General features: G+C 47.8%; 1 protein-coding gene across 1 annotated transcript; it reads left to right on the forward strand.

Annotated features, from left to right (window-relative positions):
- Nucleotides 1-271: 271 nt before the first annotated feature.
- Nucleotides 272-14,761, forward strand: MTO1 (mitochondrial tRNA translation optimization 1). Its single transcript, XM_030555760.1, has 12 exons — nucleotides 272-617; nucleotides 2,086-2,285; nucleotides 3,172-3,289; nucleotides 6,937-7,226; nucleotides 7,813-7,925; nucleotides 8,085-8,275; nucleotides 8,596-8,726; nucleotides 9,900-10,104; nucleotides 10,185-10,356; nucleotides 11,092-11,210; nucleotides 11,750-11,907; nucleotides 12,113-14,761. Exons 1-12 carry the CDS (start codon nucleotides 422-424, stop codon nucleotides 12,296-12,298), a joined length of 2,079 nt encoding a protein of 692 aa, XP_030411620.1. The 5' UTR covers nucleotides 272-421; the 3' UTR covers nucleotides 12,299-14,761.
- The last annotated feature ends 5,321 nt before the right edge of the window (nucleotides 14,762-20,082 follow it).

Raw genomic sequence — 20,082 nt, forward strand, 5'->3', positions numbered from 1 at the left:
GGAAATCGTGATGGGCAAGGAACAAAGAGCAGCCACTGACGTCACTAACGGCCAGCGGGGCAGCCGCTACGTGGGAGGGGCGGGGCCCAGCTCTTCCCCCTCCCCGGGGCCGCCCGCAGGCAGGGCGGGGCACGTGATTCGCGGCCTCGGAAATTCCGCGGGCGGGGGAGGCCGCGCTGCCTATCCGCTCAGTCCTCCAGTGCGCACGGGACGCGCTTGCTGCGCCTCGGCCGCCGCGATGGTGCCGACTTCCTGCTCCGCCCTCTTGTTGTCGGCGACCTTCGAGGGGCGGGGTCAGGAGGCCGCAGACATGGCGGCGCCCAGAGGGAGTGTGGAATTGGGGGTCCGCGGTTCGTTCTTCCGCTGACCCCGGGCCCCCCGCCCCTCCCGCGGTTGATCCCGAAGTCTCAGAGCCGCCCCCATGTTCCTGCTCCGCCGCCGTCGCGCGCTGCCGCCCGCCCCGCTGCCCTGTTGCCGGCGCGCGGGGAGCGACGGCACCGCGCCTCGCTGGGATGTGCTCGTTATCGGCGGGGGCCACGCCGGGACGGAGGCGGCGGCAGCGGCGGCTCGGAGCGGGGTCCGGACGCTGCTCGTCACGCACAAGGCCGACACCATCGGTAACCGCGTCCTCCGTGGCCGCTCACGCTGCGCTGTGACCCCGCTGCGCGTCGCGTGGGCTCCCGGGCAGCGCCCGGCGCAGCGACTCTCAGCCCCCGGCTGATCGTAGGCGCCTAAAGGGTCACAGGCACCGAGCCTGGGAGAGCGTTCCTGGCCACCGGTGCCGTGGGACAGCTGCGCACGCCTAGGGTCCAGCAGGACTCGTCCATTACAAGCCCTAGGCCTGGTTTACACGTACAACTTAGATCGACATAGCTGCATCGCTTGGGGGTGGAAAATTCACACCCTGAGTGCAGTAGCTCGGCTGATCTATGGCCCCCTCACCCTTTCCCCCGACACTCCAAGGTGAAAGGAAGACTGCTTCCAAAAACTAGCTACCACTGCTTGGGAGGTGGAGTTTGTAAAGCATTGGAAAAAACCCTTTCATCACTCTAGGATATACGGTCTACCCCGATATAACACACATTTGGTTATAATGCGGTAAAACAGCGCTGGGGGGAGGGGCGTGGCTGCACACTCCAGCAGATTAAAGCAAGTTCGATATAATGCGGTTTCACCTATAACTCACAAAGGTTTTTTGGCTCCTGAGGACAGCATTACAGCAGAGTAGAGGCGTATCTATTCTATACTACTATAATGGCATAGCTACAGCGTTGTAGTACCCATAACGTAGATGTGGCCATAATCACAAAAGGTCGATGCCTCTCCTTGCTCTGAGATGTCCCTCATGTCCTTCACTCAGCTAGAGTTACGAGGAGCTGGCAGTTCTACACTTAAAACTCTGCACTGGCACTGATGCAACGCTGCTCCTGTAATGCTAATATGAAGATGCTCTTATTCTGATGAAAGAGAGCTCTACCATCAGTGTAGTTAATTTAGCTCCCCAAGAGGTGGCAGCTATATCAGCAAGAGAAGCTTTCCTCTGACAGTGCTGTCTACATCGGCCTAGGCTGGGAGGTTGGTATAACAATGTTGCACACGGTGTGTGGATTTTTCACACCCCTGAGTGACACAGTTATACCAATGTAAATCTGTAGTGTAGATCAGAGCTCAGGTTGAGTGTCTAACTAGCTAGGTGTCACTGAAACACTGTCCTTGGCTTGAAGCTTCAGTGATTACATTGTCTTTCTATGATGTATATGAGGAACTGCTGAGCTTCACCCGCATACTTGTGGCACACAGTCTGTGTCCCCTAGCAGCTTTGCATGTGTGGCAGAACCCAGTGGATTCTGTGGCCACACAATGATATGTAATTAACCTTTTAATAGTTTTTGTTTTGTCTCAGAAGCAGCATAGACCTATAGAATGAGCATGAGGCTAGGAGCCAAGTTCCCTGGTCTAATGGCCAGTTCTGATACTGTGGCCTTGAGCTACCTTCTTTTTAAACAGTAGAAATAAATGCTAGGGTTCAGAAAATGCAAGGCTGCCATTAGCTGATAATTAAAGGCTCGCTTGTGTTTTCTCTAGGGCAAATGTCATGTAACCCTTCCTTCGGTGGCATTGGAAAGGGGCATCTCATGAGAGAGGTAGATGCTCTGGATGGGCTGTGTGCTCGGATCTGTGATCAGTCTGGAGTTCATTACAAGGTGCTAAACCGGTGTAAGGGTCCTGCTGTGTGGGGTCTCCGAGCCCAGATTGATAGGAAACTCTATAAAGAAAACATGCAGGTGAGAATGACATGGGGGAGAAGAGAAGTAATGGGGCAAAATGGGACAGGAAAATTTTTGACTGGGTCAAGGGAAATGGGAGAGAAGTAAAACCTGGGTCTAATTAGAGAAACAAATAACCCACTGTAGTCCTGGTGTCCACATTTTTTAAAAGGATGTTGAAAAATTGAGAGGGTGCAGAGAAAAGACAAAACTAATTTGAGGCTGGAAACTGTGTCTTACAGTGTGAGACTGAAAGAGCTCAATTTGTTTAGCTTATAAAAAAAATCTAGAGGTGACTGAATTATGGTGTATTGTGGGGAGAAAATACTAGGTACTAAATAGCTCTTTAATCTAGTGGGAAAAGACATGACAAGAATCAATGACTGGAAACTGAAACCAGAAATTCAAATTGGAAATAAGGCACAATTTTTTAACAGTGAACGTGATTAACCACTAGGGAATGGGAAATGGTGGATTCTCCAGCTCTTAAGTCTTCAAGACTGGAAGCCTTTCTGCAAGATACTTTTGTCAGACGCAAGTTATTGAGCTCAATGCAAGGTAACTGGCTAAAAAATGTATGGCCTGTGTTGTACAGGAGATCTGAGTAGATGATCTAATGGTTTCTTCTGGACTTAAAATCTATTAGTCCTTCATTTCCATTTAATAAATCCCAAACAGTGCAGTAATTGGATGTCCTGGACAGCGAGTTGGATCACAAGTACAGTGAAATGACCTGATGACAGAGTGGGAAAGCAATGGGGTCAAGGAAAGGAAGCTCTGTGTATCCAGGAGGGAGGCTGTTGCTGAATGTTTTGGGGAAGAGGTTCTGAGATGTTATTTTGAGGGGACAACAGGCCCATCTTAGTGATGTATGGACACTCAATACTTCCTTCTTTCATGGCAGAAAGAAATCCTTAACACTCCACTGCTGACTGTTCATGAGGCGTCTGTGGAGGATCTTCTCCTGATGGAACCAGAGCCAGACCGTCCTGGGAAATGCCAAGTCAGTGGGGTCATTCTAGGTACGTACTGGAAGCACAAGGTGCTTCACTAGGTTGGTTATGTCTTGGTCCTAAATGGGACCATGAGAGTAAACATGTCTGATTCCTCAAGCTGACTTGTGCGTGAAGTCGGGACTGGTACAATGAAAAGGAGTCTTTCATTAATCTGATTTAGGTTGAGTATGAGCGAAACAAACTAGCCATCACAGTGGTGAGTGTGAGAACTAGGTGATTTGGGGAACAGATTTACAAAGGTTTATCTCTAGACCAGTCATTCAGAATATGTCCCAGGCTATATGAGAAGATTTTGTTGGGTTAATCAGGTGTGCCGAAGACAAACTCCTTTCCATCTAACTAGTGTTTGATTTGTGAAAAAGAGTAAATTTTTCTTTAGTGCAGTTTCTAGTAAGTATCAGAGGGGTAGCTGTGTTAGTCTGGGTCTGTAAAAGCAGCAAAGAATCCTGTGTCACCTTATAGACTAACAGACGTTTTGGAGCATGAGCTTTCGTGGGTGAATACCCACTTCGTCAGATACATGTAGTGGAAATTTCCAGGGGCAGGTATATATATATATATGCAGGCAAGCTAGAGATAATGAGGTAGTTCAGTCAGGGAGGATGAGGCCCTGTTCTAGCAGTTGAGGTGTGAAAACCAAGGGAGGAGAAACTGATTTTGTAATTGGCAAGCCATTCACAGTCTTTGTTTAATCCTGAGCTGATGGTGTCAAATTTGCAGATGAACTGAAGCTCAGCAGTTTCTCTTTGAAGTCTGGTCCTGAAGTTTTTTTGCTGCAGGATGGCCATCTTAAGATCTGCTATAGTGTGGCCAGGGAGGTTGAAGTGTTCTTCTACAGGTTTTGTATATTGCCATTCCTAATATCTGATTTGTGTCCATTTATCCTTTTCCATAGAGGCTGTCCAGTTTGGGCGATGTACATAGCAGAGGGGCATTGCTGCCATATGATGGCGTATATTACATTGGTGGACGTGCAGGTGAATGAACCGGTGATGGTGTGACTGATCTGGTTAGGTCCTGTGATGGTGTTACTGGTGTAGATATGTGGGCAGAGTTGGCATCGAGGTTTGTTGCATGGATTGGTTCCTGAGCTAGAGTTACTATGGTGTGGTGTGCAGTTACTGGTGAGAATATGTTTCAGGTTGGCAGGTTGTCTGTGGGCGAGGACTGGCCTGCCACCCAAGGCCTGTGAAAGTGTGGGATCATTGTCCAGGATGGGTTGTAGATCCCTGATGATGCGTTGGAGGGGTTTTAGCTGGGGCTGTATGTGATGGCCGGTGGAGTCCTGTTGGTTTCTTTCTTGGGTTTGCCTTGCAGTAGGAGGCTTCTGGGTACACGTCTGGCTCTGTTGATCTGTTTCCTTATTTCCTCGTGCCGGTATTGTAGTTTTGAGAATGCTTGGTGGAGATTTTGTAGGTGTTGGTCTCTGTCTGAGGGGTTAGAGCTGATGCGGTTGTACCTGAGTGCTTGGCTGTAGACAATGGATCGTGTGATGTGCCCGGGATGGAAGCTGGAGGCATGAAGGTAGGCATAGCGGTCGGTAGGTTTTCGGTATAGGGTGGTGTTAATGTGACCATCACTTATTTGCACCGTGGTGTCTAGGAAGTGGACCTTCCGCGTAGATTGGTCCAGGCTGAGGTTGATGGTGGGGTGGAAGCTGTTGAAATCGTGGTGGAATTTTTCCAGAGTCTCCTTCCCATGGGTCCAGATGATGAAGATGTCATCAATGTAGCGTAGGTAGAGAAGGCGCGTGAGTGGACGAGAGCTGAGGAAGCGTTGTTCCAGGTCGGCCATAAAAATATTGGCATATTGTGGGGCCATGCGGGTGCCCATAGTGGTGCCACTGACCTGGAGATATATATTGTCATCAAATTTGAAATAGTTGTGTGTGAGGATAAAGGCACAGAGCTCAGCAGCCAGTTGTGCTGTGGCATCATCAGGGATACTGTTCCTGACAGCTTGTATTCCGTCTGTGTGTGGGATGTTTGTGTAGAGAGCCTCTACATCCATGGTGGCTAGGATGGTGTTTTCTGGAAGGTCACCAAAGCATTGTAGTTTCCTCAGGAAATCAGTGGTGTCACGGAGATAGCTGGGAGTGCTGGTGGCATAGGGTCTGAGTAGAGAGTCCACATAGCCAGACAGTCCTTCAGTGAGAGTGCCAATGCCCGAGATGATGAAGCGTCTAGGATTTCTGGGTTTGTAGATCTTGAGTAGCAGCAAAAAAACTTCAGGACCAGACTTCAAAGAGAAACTGCTGAGCTTCAGTTCATCTGCAGATTTGACACCATCAGCTCAGGATTAAACAAAGACTGTGAATGGCTTGCCAATTACAAAACCAGTTTCTCCTCCCTTGGTTTTCACACCTCAACTTCTAGAACAGGGCCTCATCCTCCCTGATTGAACTACCTCATTATCTCTAGCTTGCCTGCATATATATACCTGCCCCTGGAAATTTCCACTACATGCATCCGATGAAGTGGGTATTCACCCACGAAAGCTCATGCTCCAAAACATCTGTTAGTCTATTAGGTGCCACAGGATTCTTTGCTACTTTTCTAGTAAGTGTTATCTACATTACAGCCATCACCATCACATGTAGCACCAACTGACTCCCTTGCTGACAGTCTCATCAAGATGAAGAACTGCATGGAACTGGTCCCTAGAAGTGGGCTTGTCAGGGTAGCCATCAGGCATGAGAGAAGCATAGAAGAAATTGTTCTTAATGCTTATTTTGTGGTTATCTGGTTGTCATCCTATCTCAGTAGAAGAACTTCATCCACCATTGCTGCCAGACCAACAACTTTCCCTAGTAGTAACATGAAAATAAGCAGCTTTGCACAGATGAGGCCTTTTACTTTAACTGTTTCATGTTTGTAAGTTCTTGTGTTTCCTCTGTCACTTTACTGATGAGGACCTAAAATCTGTGGATAAAATTTTAATTCTTCCCATCAGAAAGAAATTCTAAGCACTCAAGGACTCTCCAGCTGTCTCTGTCATTAGTTCTTGGTGGGGAAGGAAAGGATCTCTTTCATTTCATTGTCACATGTCATCGAAATGTGGGTCTACAACTTATTGTGTTGTGGGAGCAGCAGTGATCTGTATGCTCTGTATAACTATGCTTTGTATAACCTGTATGCTCAAAAGGTCTGTTATCCCCTCCACCCCCCCGCCCCTTTGTCTCCCTCTCTGAATAGCTGTGAAGTGGCTTTCTCCCTCCCCCTCCCTCCTGGAATGCTTGTGGGGTGAATGGGCTGGTTGAACAGCTGGAAGATCAGAAGAGCTTCCAGGTAGACACCGTGTCTGGCACTCTGATTAGGCAGTGATCACACACCCAATGTATGGACACTGCCCGAGGTGGAGTGTGACCAACCAGATGCAGCCAAGTCATCTCTAGTCACAGGCCACGAGGAACAGGTCCTTAAAAGGGGAAGGGGCCATGTGCCAAGGGGGCACTCACAAGCTTGTACCTCCCGTGAAGGCTGGGATGGTTAAACTGCACCTGCTTTTGTGTCTCCATTAGTTTTTTCTGTATTGACAAGAGGCACACGCAAATTCAGTGGAGAATGTGGGCTTATGCTAGGTAACAACACCAGAAACATCAAGGGCTTGTTAGTATGAAATGTGCTTATTTCTATAAACTGATTGTATTCCAGGGGATGGAAGCAGAATCCACGCTGGAAGTGTCATCCTGACTACAGGCACGTTTCTGAGGGGGATGGTCTTCATTGGCTTAAAGATGCATCCCGCTGGGCGATTAGGGGATCAGCCCTCCATTGGACTGGCTCAGACCTTGGAGAAACTGGGATTTTCTGTGGGAAGGCTGAAGACTGGGACCCCACCTCGACTGGCCAAAGACACTATTGACTTCAGCGTTCTGGAGAGACACATGGCTGACAACCGTCCTGTGCCATTCAGCTTCCTCAATGAGGCTGTGTGGATCAAGGTGGGATGGAATGCTGACAATACACATGCAGTTGGTGTGAGCTGGGAGAGTGCTCTCAGGGTGATCCCTATACTGCTGTGATCAGTACCATACTGCTGTGATCAGTACCATAAAGGCAGTGGGGTCTGCTGGCTGAGGAAGTGGTCTTATCAATGTTTGACTCATTCAGTCAGAGGGTGTCCAGTTACCTCACCTTGATAGCTCAGAATTCAGCTTCTCTGAGGCATCAGCTCTTAGCTAGGAAGGCTAAGGCCAGCTGGAATGCCACAGACCTCCACCCATATCCATCACCTTCCTTGGGATATCTGTGCTGTAATTGGGTAGGTAGTGTATTGATTAGAGCAGAGAACATGGTTTCAAGGCTCCCAAGGTTTTACTACTCTCTGCCACTGACTCACTCTTCAGCTTGTTATTTAACATCACTGAACATCTGTGCAGCGGGGATGACAACGCTACCCCCTTTCAGTGCTGTTATGAATGTTAGAGAATGTTTATAGAGCCTTTTGAGGTCTTTAGAAAAAAAGTACTAAATAACTGCAAAGTATTATTGTTGGATTAAATCGAAGTGATTCTTGACCTCTGTCAGCCAGAAGATCAGCTCTCATGCTACCGGACTCTCACCAATGCCAAAGTGGAGCAAATCATCCACGATAACCTTCACCTGAACAACCATGTACGGGAGACAACAAGAGGGCCCCGGTGAGTACGGAGAGATCCTGGAGAGATCTGTGTGTAGTGATCTGATCGTGTATCTGAAGTCCTCTGGGTCTCCCTTGTGTACCTTCTGGGAAGGCTGTTGTCAGAGATTGCTTCTCTCCAGGTCAATGCTCTTGTCCTGATGGCTGTTCCCTGTTGCAGATACTGTCCCTCGCTTGAATCCAAAGTTCTGCGCTTTCCAAACCGCATTCATCAGCTGTGGCTGGAGCCTGAGGGTCTGGATTCCAACATCATCTACCCCCAAGGGATGTCAATGACTCTGCCGCCGGAGCTCCAGGAGCAGGTCATTGCATGTATCCGTGGCTTGGAGAAAGCCAAGATGGTGCAGCCAGGTGAGTGAGGGCCAGATCGCTCCAACCAGTGTGAGCTGGCCCTTTCCAGACCAGCTTTCCACAGAAGGGGGTGGAGGGGAATCTACATTACATCTACATTGCAAAGGCATCTGGAAATGTGACCCCTACTGTACCCAGAAGCTGAGGGTGTGGACAAACCTACATGCCGTTGCACTTGGGGGTGAGTGGAGAGGTGTTGTATCATGCTGGGCTCTCAGTGGGAATTCTGACACCTTTATTCTGTGGAATGGGGCAGGGGTGTTTGATTTTCTTCTCCTGATGACTGACTTGATTTTGTCTGTCTGGTTTGCTTGTAATAGGCTATGGGGTTCAGTATGACTTTCTGGACCCCCGTCAGCTCAGTGCTTCCCTTGAGTCCCGTCTTGTTCAGCGACTCTTCTTTGCAGGACAGATAAATGGCACCACAGGCTATGAAGAAGCTGCAGCCCAGGTGAGCAGATCTGGGAGTGCGTGTTCCACACTCAGAAAGAGAACGGATATAACCTGAAAGGCCTTCTCCGAACTAGCAAGCCTGGTAGATGTAATTCACCTCCAGTGCAGCCCCCAATGGCAGTAACAGTGTAGTGCAGACAGGGAACAGCTTTGCCACTGTGTCATCCAAACTACTCACAGCTCGCCTGCATCCTGCCCGCATTTTGGCTTCCACCTTGATTACCACTGCTGGAGTCGCACTAGTGATGCATTACAGCTACAAAGTCTGTTAGTGTAGACACAGCCAAATGGGCAGTGTGGAAACTGCACTCCTGATGGGCATGACTGGGAGCACACGTGAAAAGTCTCCAATGGCTGCATTGACTGAAGGTGTCTTAGAACTCTAACCCCAATCAGCAACTGCAGCACTGGACTGTGAGTGGAGAAGCACTGACAATAAAAAACAAACAAAAAACAACCCACAATCTAATGGTACTGAACAGCACTGCAAACCATATATTACTGTGTCAGACAGTGGCTGCCTTGTCACTCTTCTCCTTCCTCCTGCAAGTGATCCCAGTGCTGTTCCCAGCGGGGCACTGCCTGAGTTGTGGATATGTTCTGGGATTATGCACACATGGCCATCGGAGCATTCAGCAGCAAAGGCCCTGCTATTCTCAGGAACAGCTTTCCTACAACTTCGTTTTTAAAAATACCAAGGAATTCTAATGTCAGCCCAAGAGGCTGGTTCCCTTGTGCCAGGTGTGATTATTGGTAGCAAGGACTAAAGCAGCTGGAAGATCTGCAGATAAAGAATTCTCAGTGGACAGACATACAGACAGGTAGGATCATGTCGCTCACCAGTTAGCCCCTCTTAATTGATTAAGTAGCAATGATAACTAGCTCCAAGCAGTCTGGCCTAGCATTCAGGTTGAAAGATAGTCAGCATGACACACTGCTTTCAGTTGGGGGAGAACAAGGAGGGGATCCTCAGAGCTCTGGAAGGGATGTGGAGAGCCTCTTCTTTCCCAATGCAGGAATAAAACCACTAGGGCTGCTAAAGCATCACAGACAGTCACACACCTCATGCTACACAGATCTAGTGGCTTGTATTTGGCCACATCTGTGGATCAGGGAAGTGCCATTGTGCTGGCTTTGCAGTAGCTCCTGTGACCATTTTGCTCTCTGGCAGGGAGTGATTGCTGGGATCAACGCTGGCCTGCGTGTTAGTGGCAAGCCCCCTTTCATCATTAGCCGCACAGAGGGCTACATCGGAGTCTTGATTGATGACCTCACCACCCTGGGCACCAACGAACCATACCGCATGTTCACCAGCCGTGTGGAATTCCGCATGTCTCTACGGCCCGACAATGCAGACAGCAGGCTCACCCTCCGAGGTAGGCAGTCGCTTCTCCTGGTGATGTTCACAGCCCTGTCTGTGCACCCTCTCTCACTCATGCGCACTCTGTCTATGAAGGTTTTGAGGAAGCTGGCTGTGTGTCCCAACAGCGATATGCACAGACATCTCGGCTGAAGGCTGCTTTAGAAGAGGCAATAACAGTGCTAAAATCTCTTCAATTCACCGCCACCAAATGGTCCAGGCTGATTCCGGAGGCTCCCATAAGCACCAGTCGAAGCTCACTTACCAGGTAAAGGCTACAGCTGATCCTTTCTTGTCTGTCCAGTGCGTACTTCTGCAGAAGAGGTCCTTCCTTTTCTCTCCACTGCTTTCTAAAACTTAGTGCAGGTGGTGTGGTGGCAGACGGACAGCCTGTCTTTAGCCACGTAAGAGGCATAGCACTGGCTGCGGTAAAGTAGCACTTTCTATGCAATGTGCCTCATCCCTGCTCTGGAGCGACTATCTCCCTGGTTGTGTGAAAGGCACTCCACTCTTTAGCACTGGTCAGCCTTGGTGCCTCTACTGAGACTTCTGACAAGGGAGGTGATGGTTGGATGATGTGGGCCTAGGAACTAGACTGAGACCACCAACTCATTTCAGCTAGGCCAGGTGGTAGCAGGTCTTGGTCACGGTGGCCCTAGTCCCTCCATCTCTCCTCGTCTTCCCTCTCTTTACCTTCCCTTTTGTTGTTTTTCAGGTCAATACCTGAGAACTCCCTTGCGAGGTACTTTCCAGTTTCAAGGTTCCTCAGATGCCATTATCTAGCCACCTTCTCCCTATTTGCCTACCCAAATGTGCCCTCCTCTCAGCAAAGAGCTGGTCTCCCTTACTCATCTGGTGGTGGCAGCAAAAGGGGATAGTCTCTGTGATCATTCATCTCTGAACTGACCTTGCTGAAGCTAAATTCAGTGTGTCTCACTAGGAACAGCTATTAACCTGTTCTGGGTAATTCGCTGGCTTTGCTACCATGTTCTTGTTTTCACAGTGCCCTTGACATCCTTCAATATCCAGAGGTCACCATGGAGCTTTTGGCAAGAGCTATCCCAGAGCCCCTGAGAAAGTTTGCTGAATGGAGAGAACTGGCAGAGAGGCTGAAAATAGAAGGTATAGGAGTCTGCGAGTCCTGTGTAACCAGATCTGCTCAATGGCTTTAGAGCTCATTCAGTGGTGAAGGACCACAGAGCAGAAACTACCGTCATCTCTGCATAGACTTGAGTGGGGAAAGAACTATTGTGACCAGAGCACCAGACCCATTCATCTCTGGCCCCTAACCCTCCCCATGAGGCCCCTATTCTCCTCCTCTTGGAGTGCAAGAGGAATTGTCTCATTGTTCATTCTGTCCTGTTTTTTCCCACCAGACCACTCCACCAATGGCTTGCAAGCTGCCCCAGAGGACCAGCCTCTCCTCGGGGGACAGAAACATTGTCTGTGTTTATTCATTCCCATTGCAAGCTGAGTTGGTGAAACTTTCCAAAACACCTACAGGTGTTAAGCTCCCTAGTCCCTGGCAGTCAGAGGCTTAATGCCCTTAGGTACTTTTGAAAATCCCACCCAGAAGTCCTAGTTCTGGGGGAAAGAATGCCTGTGCTGTAAATGTATCTTTATTATTATTTTCTCTGTGCCCCCCACAACTCCCACTGCAGCTGTTTATGAGTGGCATGTAGCCAGCCAGCAGCAGGAAATAGAGGAAGTACGTCGAGATGAAGCTCTCCAGCTGCCAGAGGACCTAGATTACTTTGCCATTGATGCATCGTTGTCCCAGGAAGTGCGAGAGAAACTAGACTCCAACCGCCCTCAGACGGTGAGGCACTGAGTCAGGGATGGGGGTGAAACAGTGATGGAATCCCATCTAAACACCAAATGCTTCCATATCTGTCCAAGGGACTCTTTGTACGGGTGTCTAGTCTCTATTTGGAGTTGGACATCTCTGGCTGGAATAAGGCTCATTGGAAAGCTTCAGAGACTCAAGTGTTCTCCAGCTGATCTGTTACTGTTTCTGCCTACAGATTGGCGCAGTCAGCCGCATTCCTGGAATTACACCAGCCGCCATTGTTAACCTGCTGAGATTTGTGAAGACCAATCGGCAAAGGACAGAGCACATAGAACACTCTAGGATTGGCAGAGCCTCACCAGAGGGAAATACGTTTGGGAAGAGTAAATTTCAGAACTCAAGCTTGAGCTGTACTTCATGAGGAACCACCAGAAAATAGCTTTGTTAAAATGCCTTCATGAAGGAGAGTACAAGTCATTAGACAGTACACACATGGGTATGCTACACCTAAAGCCAAAAACCATTGTAGCTGTCTTCTGTGGCTTGTGTCATCAGTTTAATCTGAAGTCAGCATACCCAGGAGCTATTGTAGAGTGACCAGGAGTCTAAGTAGCTCATCAATGTGTCTTGCTCCTCTTAAGTTAAAATAAAATTATGATGGGGATATCAGTCAACCAAGCACCTACTAAAAAGCATTGCTGAAAAAACATCCCTTCTATCAAAGGTGTTGACTAAGAAGGAACGTATCACCCTGTTGAGCAACATGAGATGCTAGTGAGAACTAGAAAGCCAAGATCCCAGTAACTTTCTGATTGTCTTCAGTAGGACTTGGATTTGTCCCCAGCTCTGCAGTGGCTGGTGCTGCCTTTGCTTTTATGTGATTTCAGCTAGCTGGAAACATCCCTGGCTATGGAAAGAATTTATAAATACTTGCCTTATAGTAACTCTTTAATGGGCCGAGGGTAATGTTAAGATACAACCCCCTGCACCTCAAATTTTAAAATTAACTTTGGAAGGTAACTCAGTTGGGAGGGCTGGCTTCCAATCTGATCAGGAAGAGAAGTTGACTTTCAGTGTAGATGAACTGTTAGGATTGTTTTGTTTGTTTGTTTATTTTCCAGAAGCCGTTAACTTAGGCCCAGCATATAGAGTGAGAAATGGTTACCCCAGAACACGGTAGGATGGGAAGATTGAATGTTTGGTTGTACTCGATTAATTGTTATTACTCAGAAAAGTGATACCACAGAATGGCACCTTCACTCAACAAACTTGCTCGTTTTAGTGACAAAAATAAGCGCTCTGCTCCTGTTAGACCTGCAAAGTCAACAGAGCTAAGGCTGTGGAGTCTGTTTCTTCCTATGCACCATCAATGGAGTTGTGTATTAGTTTCCTGTCAGTTACACCTGTACAGCCCAGCGAGACAATGAGTTTGTATGGGCATCACTGAAGGACATTAATACTGGCGGGCAGGCATGAGAAAGAAAGAATCCAGCTTTACTCTGCCTCTAGGTTGAGTTTGCAGGGCTGGCATTCACGAAAAAAACATCTTTTTACTTTGTAAATATGAGACACACGCACAATGCCATTTTCACAGGCATCTTTCAGAGCAGAACTACATTTCTAGGCCACGTGGAACAGCTTGGAGTGACTGCTCTTTTATCTGTGCTTGGCTTCGTGGGAAACTGAGCAGAATTGCCAATCCTCTGTCATAAGCCTGAATTCACTGATGTTAAAACAACAGCACAAATGTGTCTTTTTGCCTGTTTGAAAACATAGAGGTAGATCACTTATTGCAAAAACTAAATGCTGGGAATGGAGAATATATTTATAATGTTGTTTGGGGGCATTGCAATTAGTTTTAGAATGCTGCAACACACACTTCTAATAGATAAATGTAGCTTAAAATACTCATTATCCGTGGAACATAATACAGAATTAATAGTGCTACAGAGACGCATGTGAGAGAAACTGAATGCCAACAATGATTTCCTGTATGCCAGTCCACTTAGTTGTTTTACCATATAAGTTTTGGAAGGACATAAATATTCTCTAACAAAAAGCAGTTAGCACTGGTATATATTCCATGATGGAACTGACTTTGCAGGGCGTTTCTGGCTGTAGGCCTTTCTCTTTTCTCCTTCCCTCCATGTTAAAAAGATTGTGCCTTTTAAGGAAAATAAAAATTGCTTAAGTTTCAGGAAGTATCTTAGGGATTGATTACCAGCCCTTGGAATTAACCAGGATGTCTAAGCCTGTGGGTAGGAGAAGTCTGAAATGGCATTTCCTTTCAAGTATGAAAGCAGTGAGTCAACAGGCTTGCCTAAATATCCCTGGTATCCAATGCTCTGTCAGCTCTTCGGAGGAGACTTGCCCCTCTCAGTTGCCACAAGAAATGGGAAAAGGGTGCACAATCCTAGGTAATATGAAGAAATTCCTAGGTCTCTTCTAAACTCCAGCCATCCAGCAGTGGGCTAGTCTGCATCACACACATTTTGCTCTGATATTAACAACTCAAAATAGTAGCATGTAATAAAGGACATCATAGCTGTACTTCACTTAAAAGCTGAGATTGACATTTCCTTCAAACTTATTGTAGCTTTTAAAAAGATTAAATGTGAGCAAATGCAAACAAACATATGAAAAAGCAAATATTGCAGCTTTGTTTGGCCCAGGGGGTTGTACGAGGTTTATAAGGGTCCAGAACCCACTACAGATGGAGATTGTGTGTATTACTTAATCTGTAAACTGTTCAGGATAGGACTGTCTCGCACTATCTGTATGTACTTTGCCTAGCCCAATGGGGTTCCCATCTCTGCTGGCATCTCTAGTTGCTATAATAATACAAAATAATAATGTGTAATAAATAATAAACTTGTATTCTATATTATTGCAGCCTCAGTTGATGAGAATAGGCCAGTGTGGCCTGGATATCCTTTATAACAGGGGTGAGCAAACTATGGCCCCGGGGCCACCTCCAGTCCTCCAGCCGGTTTAAACCGGCCCTCAAGCGCCTGCTGGGAAGAGGGGTCTGGGGCTTGCCCTGCTCCTGCACTCCAGTCGGGGAATGGGGTCGGAGGCCACTCTGCACACTTGTGCCAAGGCTCCCGGAAGCAGTAGCATGTCCCATCTCCGGCTCCTGTGTTTAGGGATAGCCAGGGTGCTGTGTGCGCTGCCCCAACCCCAAGCGACAGCCCCGCATCTCCCATTGGCCGGGAACTGCAGCTAATTGGAGCTCAAGGGGCAGTGCTTGCGGACGGGGCAGTACATAGAGCCGTGTGGCCCCACCTCCACATAGGAGCCGGAGGGGGACATGCCGCTGCTTCCAGGAGCTGCTTCAGGTAAGCAGCCCCCAGAGCCTGCACCCCTCACCTCTTCCCATTCCCCAACCACCTGTCCCAGCCCTGATCCCTCTTCTGCACCCCAGCCCAGAGCCCCCTCCCACACTCTGAACTCATTTCTGGCCCTACCCCAGAGCCCCCAGCCAGAGCCTTCACCACCACCACCCCCATTCTCCAACCCTAATTTCATGAGCATTCATGGCCCACGATACAATTTTCATACCAAGATGTGGCCCATGAGCCAAAAAGTTTGAGCAGCCCTGCTTTATAAAGACTAGAAGTCCAATGGCTAGAGCACTAGTCTGGGTCTCTGACACTGAGCTGGGGGCAGAGGTAGATCCGCTGGAGGGTAGGGATAGGGTCCAGCGTGACCTAGACACATTGGAGGGTTGGGCTAAAAGAAATCTGATGTTTAACAAGTGCAGAGTCCTGCACTTAGGACAGAAGAATCCCATGCACCACTACAGACTGGTGTCCAACTGGCTAAGCGGCAGTTCTGCAGAAAAGGACCTTGGGATTACAGTTGGACTAGATGACCTCCTGAGGTCTCTTCGAACCCTTAATCTTCTGTGACTCAGGGGAAGCTGGATTCAATTCCCTGGGCTGCCACAGATTTATTATGACTTATGGCTTGTCTACACTGGAAATTTACAGTGCTGCAATTTTCTGCCCATGGGGTGTGAAAAAACACCCCCGACTGCAGCAAGTTTCAGCACTGTAAAGCGCCTGTGTAAACAGTGCACTGGTGCTGGGAATTGTGCCCCTCATGGAGGTTTTTTAGAGCGCCTTGACCCCACAAGGCATGTTAAAGTGCTGCTGCTGCAGCCGCACTTTAACATTGCCAGTGTAGCCTAGCCGTTAGACTGGGGTAGGCAGCCTATGGCACGTGAGCTGATTTTTGGTGGCACTCTCAGTGCCTGGGTCCTGGCCACCGGTTCGGGAGGCTCTGCATTTTAATTTAATTTTAAATGAAGCTTCTTAAACATTTTGAGAACCTTGTTTACTTTACATACAACAATAGTTTAGTTATATATTATAGACTTATAGAAAGAGACCTTCTAAAAATGTTAAAATATACTACTGGCATGCGAAATCTTAAATTAGAGTGAATAACTGAAGACTGGGCATACCATTTCTGAAAGTTTGCTGACCCCTGCCTTAGAGTCTGAATTACCTGTCTCACAGGAGTGTTGTGAAGCTAGCTAAAGACTCAGCAATTATGGTAATAATTATGGTAATTATGGGGCATAGAAGTACTTGAGAGAGGTGACAGAACACCCAACCACTCACTGATTTAAATGAAGTAGTGTCTATTCAGTGCCGAAGAATACACCATAAATAGTGACTGACTGATTTATAATCTACGCACTAATGCACGACATTTGGGGGCACAGAGGGGGTTGTGTGCATGGAATTGAAGGCAGAATTTGGAAGCAAGGTGTTCAGAAATAAGCTGCTGTGAGAATTGAGACTTGGCAAGCAGGCAACCTTCATTAGAAAACCAGTAATCAAAGGTCTGCTATTGCGGACACTGTTATCCATATGTTCAATAACAGAATGGAATTACATTAGAAATGGGTTTTAGGTACTAATGTGTCCATAAATAGGGAGTGAAGAGAGTTGAATCCTGTCTGCACTAGGAGTGGGTGGAAACCTGGGTGCTCTGCAGTTGAGTATTTTTATACAGAATCTGAATTTAGTAAATCATTATTTTGCACTAAGCTATAAACACACTTTCTAAATGCTTTTTCTAAGCTAGTGTAGAGCAGCTCTTGATCTAACATTGCAGGGAATGTTTGTTTCCCTTCCAGCTCAGTCAGTCACATCAGAGCAGATCCTTGTCCTCTCCATTTACAGTAAGAGCCAAGTCAGGGGCCAGGAGTGCAATAGGAGGGGTTCGCAGGCTGTCAGCTTGTGTGGGTTAGTATTTTGGACTGGCCTTTGAATCCCAATGGTTTGGAAGGTTCAGAGGTTTCTGCACCTCTACTTGTAAGACTGCAGTTCAGTGCATAGTCCCGGCAAGCATTTCTTTGAACTTCATTGTTATTGTATCAGTTTCCATATCAGCTTGAGAGTCTTAAATTTTAACCTTTTGTTATGTAAGTTGCATACTGTGCTCTCAGCACTTATAGAAATTGACCAGTAACTAGATTGGCATAAAACCAAAGGGCTTTGTTGTTGACTTCATTGGCACTATACCAGTTTACACCAGCTGAGTTTTGCTGTTCTGTGGTTCGCTGGAGAAGGAACATGTCAGTCCCCTGCTACTGCTCTCTTTTTAATCAACAGGGAAGAATAGCTCAGTGGTTTGAGCATTGGCCTGTTAAACCTAGGGTTGTGAGTTCAGTCCTTGAGGGGGGGCCACCTAGGAATTGGGGGCAAAATCAGTGCTTGGTCCTGCTGGTGAAGGCTGGGGGCTGGTCTCAATGACTTTCAAGGTCCTTTCCAATTCTAGGAGATTGGTATATCTCTGTTTATTACCTATAACAGTTTAGCTAAAGCTATTTTAAAGTTCAAAAGAACTCCGGTTGATACCTTCACCCTCTCTCACTTTGTTGTTGTTCCTGGCAGACAACATATGCTTCTCTGAGTTCTTTCTTGTTAGTTGTCATTCAGTAAGAGAATCCTTTGTATCCCCTTCCTTCAATGGAGTACATATTAAGGGCAAACTACTGCTACAAAGGCAAACAAGAATGTTTGCCAATAAAATAGCTAGAGACCAGAAGAGGTGAGATGGACTATAATACCACAGCATGGAGTTCCTACAATTTCTTATGGGGTGCAGACAACTCAGTTTCGCAGAACATTGGAACCTCCAGACAAGACGTTGCCCCAAACTGAATCTGGGATGGGTTGATGGTAAAAGGAAGTGGGGAAAATATCTACAAAGTGGCAGGTACTGTGGCTTAAAGATGATCTGGCAACGAAGGTCACGCACAGCTTGAATTTTTTGTCATGTCTGTAACTGTTGAAACAACACTTCAGCTAGGAAGAAGATGCTGCCCAAGACTGTTTGCTCTCCTCTTGTCCACACTGCTGCAGTGTGCTCTGTTGTGGGGAGAGAGAAAGCCATGTAGAATGACGTAGATGGGGGAGAAGTGAATGCAGCATGCCATATATCACATTTAGGGTGACCAGAGGGCCCAATAAAATCAGAACTGTCCTGATTTTTAGACGTTTGTGCTGCGTCCCGATATTTCGCACTGCTGTTTTGTTTTGTTCTGCCAACAGGACTCCACTTCTCTTTCTTTCTTTCCCCCCTCCCGCCTCTGCCGGCGGGACTCCGTGCTTCTTTCTTTCTTTCTTTCTTCTTCTTGTTGTTGTTGCTGTGCTGGCGGAACTTCCCCTTTTTTTCTTCATCCCCTCGGATCACCCTAATCACATTTGATCAGTACTGGCTCCCCATTCAATTTCAGATCCATTTCAATATCCTTCCCTGGAGCTTTAAAAATGAGCCAAGCCCGGGTTGTCCCAGAGCCCCGCCTCTTACTCCAGCCGGGCAGCTATAATGGATTCTGGCTAAAACTATTGGTGCTTGGCAGAATGGCCTTTTTGAGGAGAGGCCCTAAGGCTTAGCCATGGAACTTCTCTGCCAATTGCAATAAAGGAGCATCAGCTGTGTGCCTTCGGGTTAGTTTGCTCCGAAATGTCCGTAAGCAGAAATAGAAGCTGCTACTCCGCATTCCACGTTTTATTACACACACGTCTAGCGAATGCATTCTTCCTGCAAGGTCCTAGCCGCCTTTTGTTCTGCAGTAATACTCTAATCAAGTGTCTGTTTCACAAAGATCTGAAACATGCCACTGGGTGGAGCTGAATAACCACGTTGCTGTCCGAGCAGGAGCAATAGCTCCAAAGTCTTACGCAGCGTTTGTCCAGTGATTCCTGGTGTAAACAACAGCAGCTGTGTAGGGAACTAGGCTGGACTGGTAGATTCCAACCCAGAACCCTCAAAAAAACAACCAAATCTCACCTGTTTGTCACGACGCACTTACTTAATCTAAGACCATGTAAAATTGATTTATTTTTTAACGTCATCGTCTAAGAAAACTTTATAAGCGGGGAGTGGAGGCTGTCAAAATGGATTATTTTGGGTAAATATTTTAATTATCAAAGCCCAACATGTAGAAACAAGAAGTGGAAACTGGGTAACATCCAAAGACAGCTATTCAGAACTGCAGGTGGGAAAGGCAAGCTCATTACAGCAAGACTCCTTGGCACTGTGTTTGTTAAAGGCAGGGGTGGAAGTGATGGTGAGGAACAAGGGCGGACAGCTCCTTCCGAAAGCAGTCATTGGCTTTGTGAGAATGCAACTTCTAATTTAGCCAAGCAACAGGCCTCTTGTCAGTTCTTTTGCCTCCTGTAGGGTGGCGGATTAGCTACCCAGCACGAGGCAGGCCAAGGACCCCCCCGCCCGCCCGCCCGCCTGCCCACACACACACCACCACCCCCCTTCCCGCAGCATTCACTGATCCTGCTTCCCCACAGAAGCATCCGGGGAGTGGGGGTCAGGGAAGACCCCGGCTGCCCGCTGCAGCCCTGGAACTGGTGGTGCTCTCAGTCCCTGCTGCAACCCTGAGGCCGTAGCACGGAGACAGAGCTTCTCTCGCCTTGGGGCCCCAGGGGAAGAAGGGGCCCAGAAAGGAGCAAAAGGGGTTGGAGATGCAATAGAGCGGGGGAGCCCTGCGTGGAACAGGGTCAAGCTAGGGGGCAGCCACTTCCCCTCCTCCTTGCTCTGGCCCATAGCCCCAGGAAACCTTAATCTGCCTCTGCCTGCATGATGGAGGTAAGTGTCACAGCCCCCAAATATGTCTAGGTGCGAGAGGCATGTGAGGAAGCAAATTAAGGGAGAAGCAGCCCTCAGCAT

Source organism: Gopherus evgoodei, chromosome 3 (genome assembly GCF_007399415.2).
Source record: "Gopherus evgoodei ecotype Sinaloan lineage chromosome 3, rGopEvg1_v1.p, whole genome shotgun sequence".
Classification (NCBI taxonomy): Eukaryota; Metazoa; Chordata; order Testudines; family Testudinidae; genus Gopherus; species Gopherus evgoodei.

Excerpts from the sequence above, each read along its gene's own strand:
- MTO1 (XM_030555760.1), top strand. The coding sequence starts at position 422 with ATGTTCCTGCTCCGCCGCCGTCGCGCGCTGCCGCCCGCCCCGCTGCCC. Across the intron at positions 2,286-3,171 it reads TCTATAAAGAAAACATGCAG|AAAGAAATCCTTAACACTCC; the intron begins GTGAGAATGACA and ends CTTTCATGGCAG. Across the intron at positions 8,727-9,899 it reads ATGAAGAAGCTGCAGCCCAG|GGAGTGATTGCTGGGATCAA; the intron begins GTGAGCAGATCT and ends GCTCTCTGGCAG.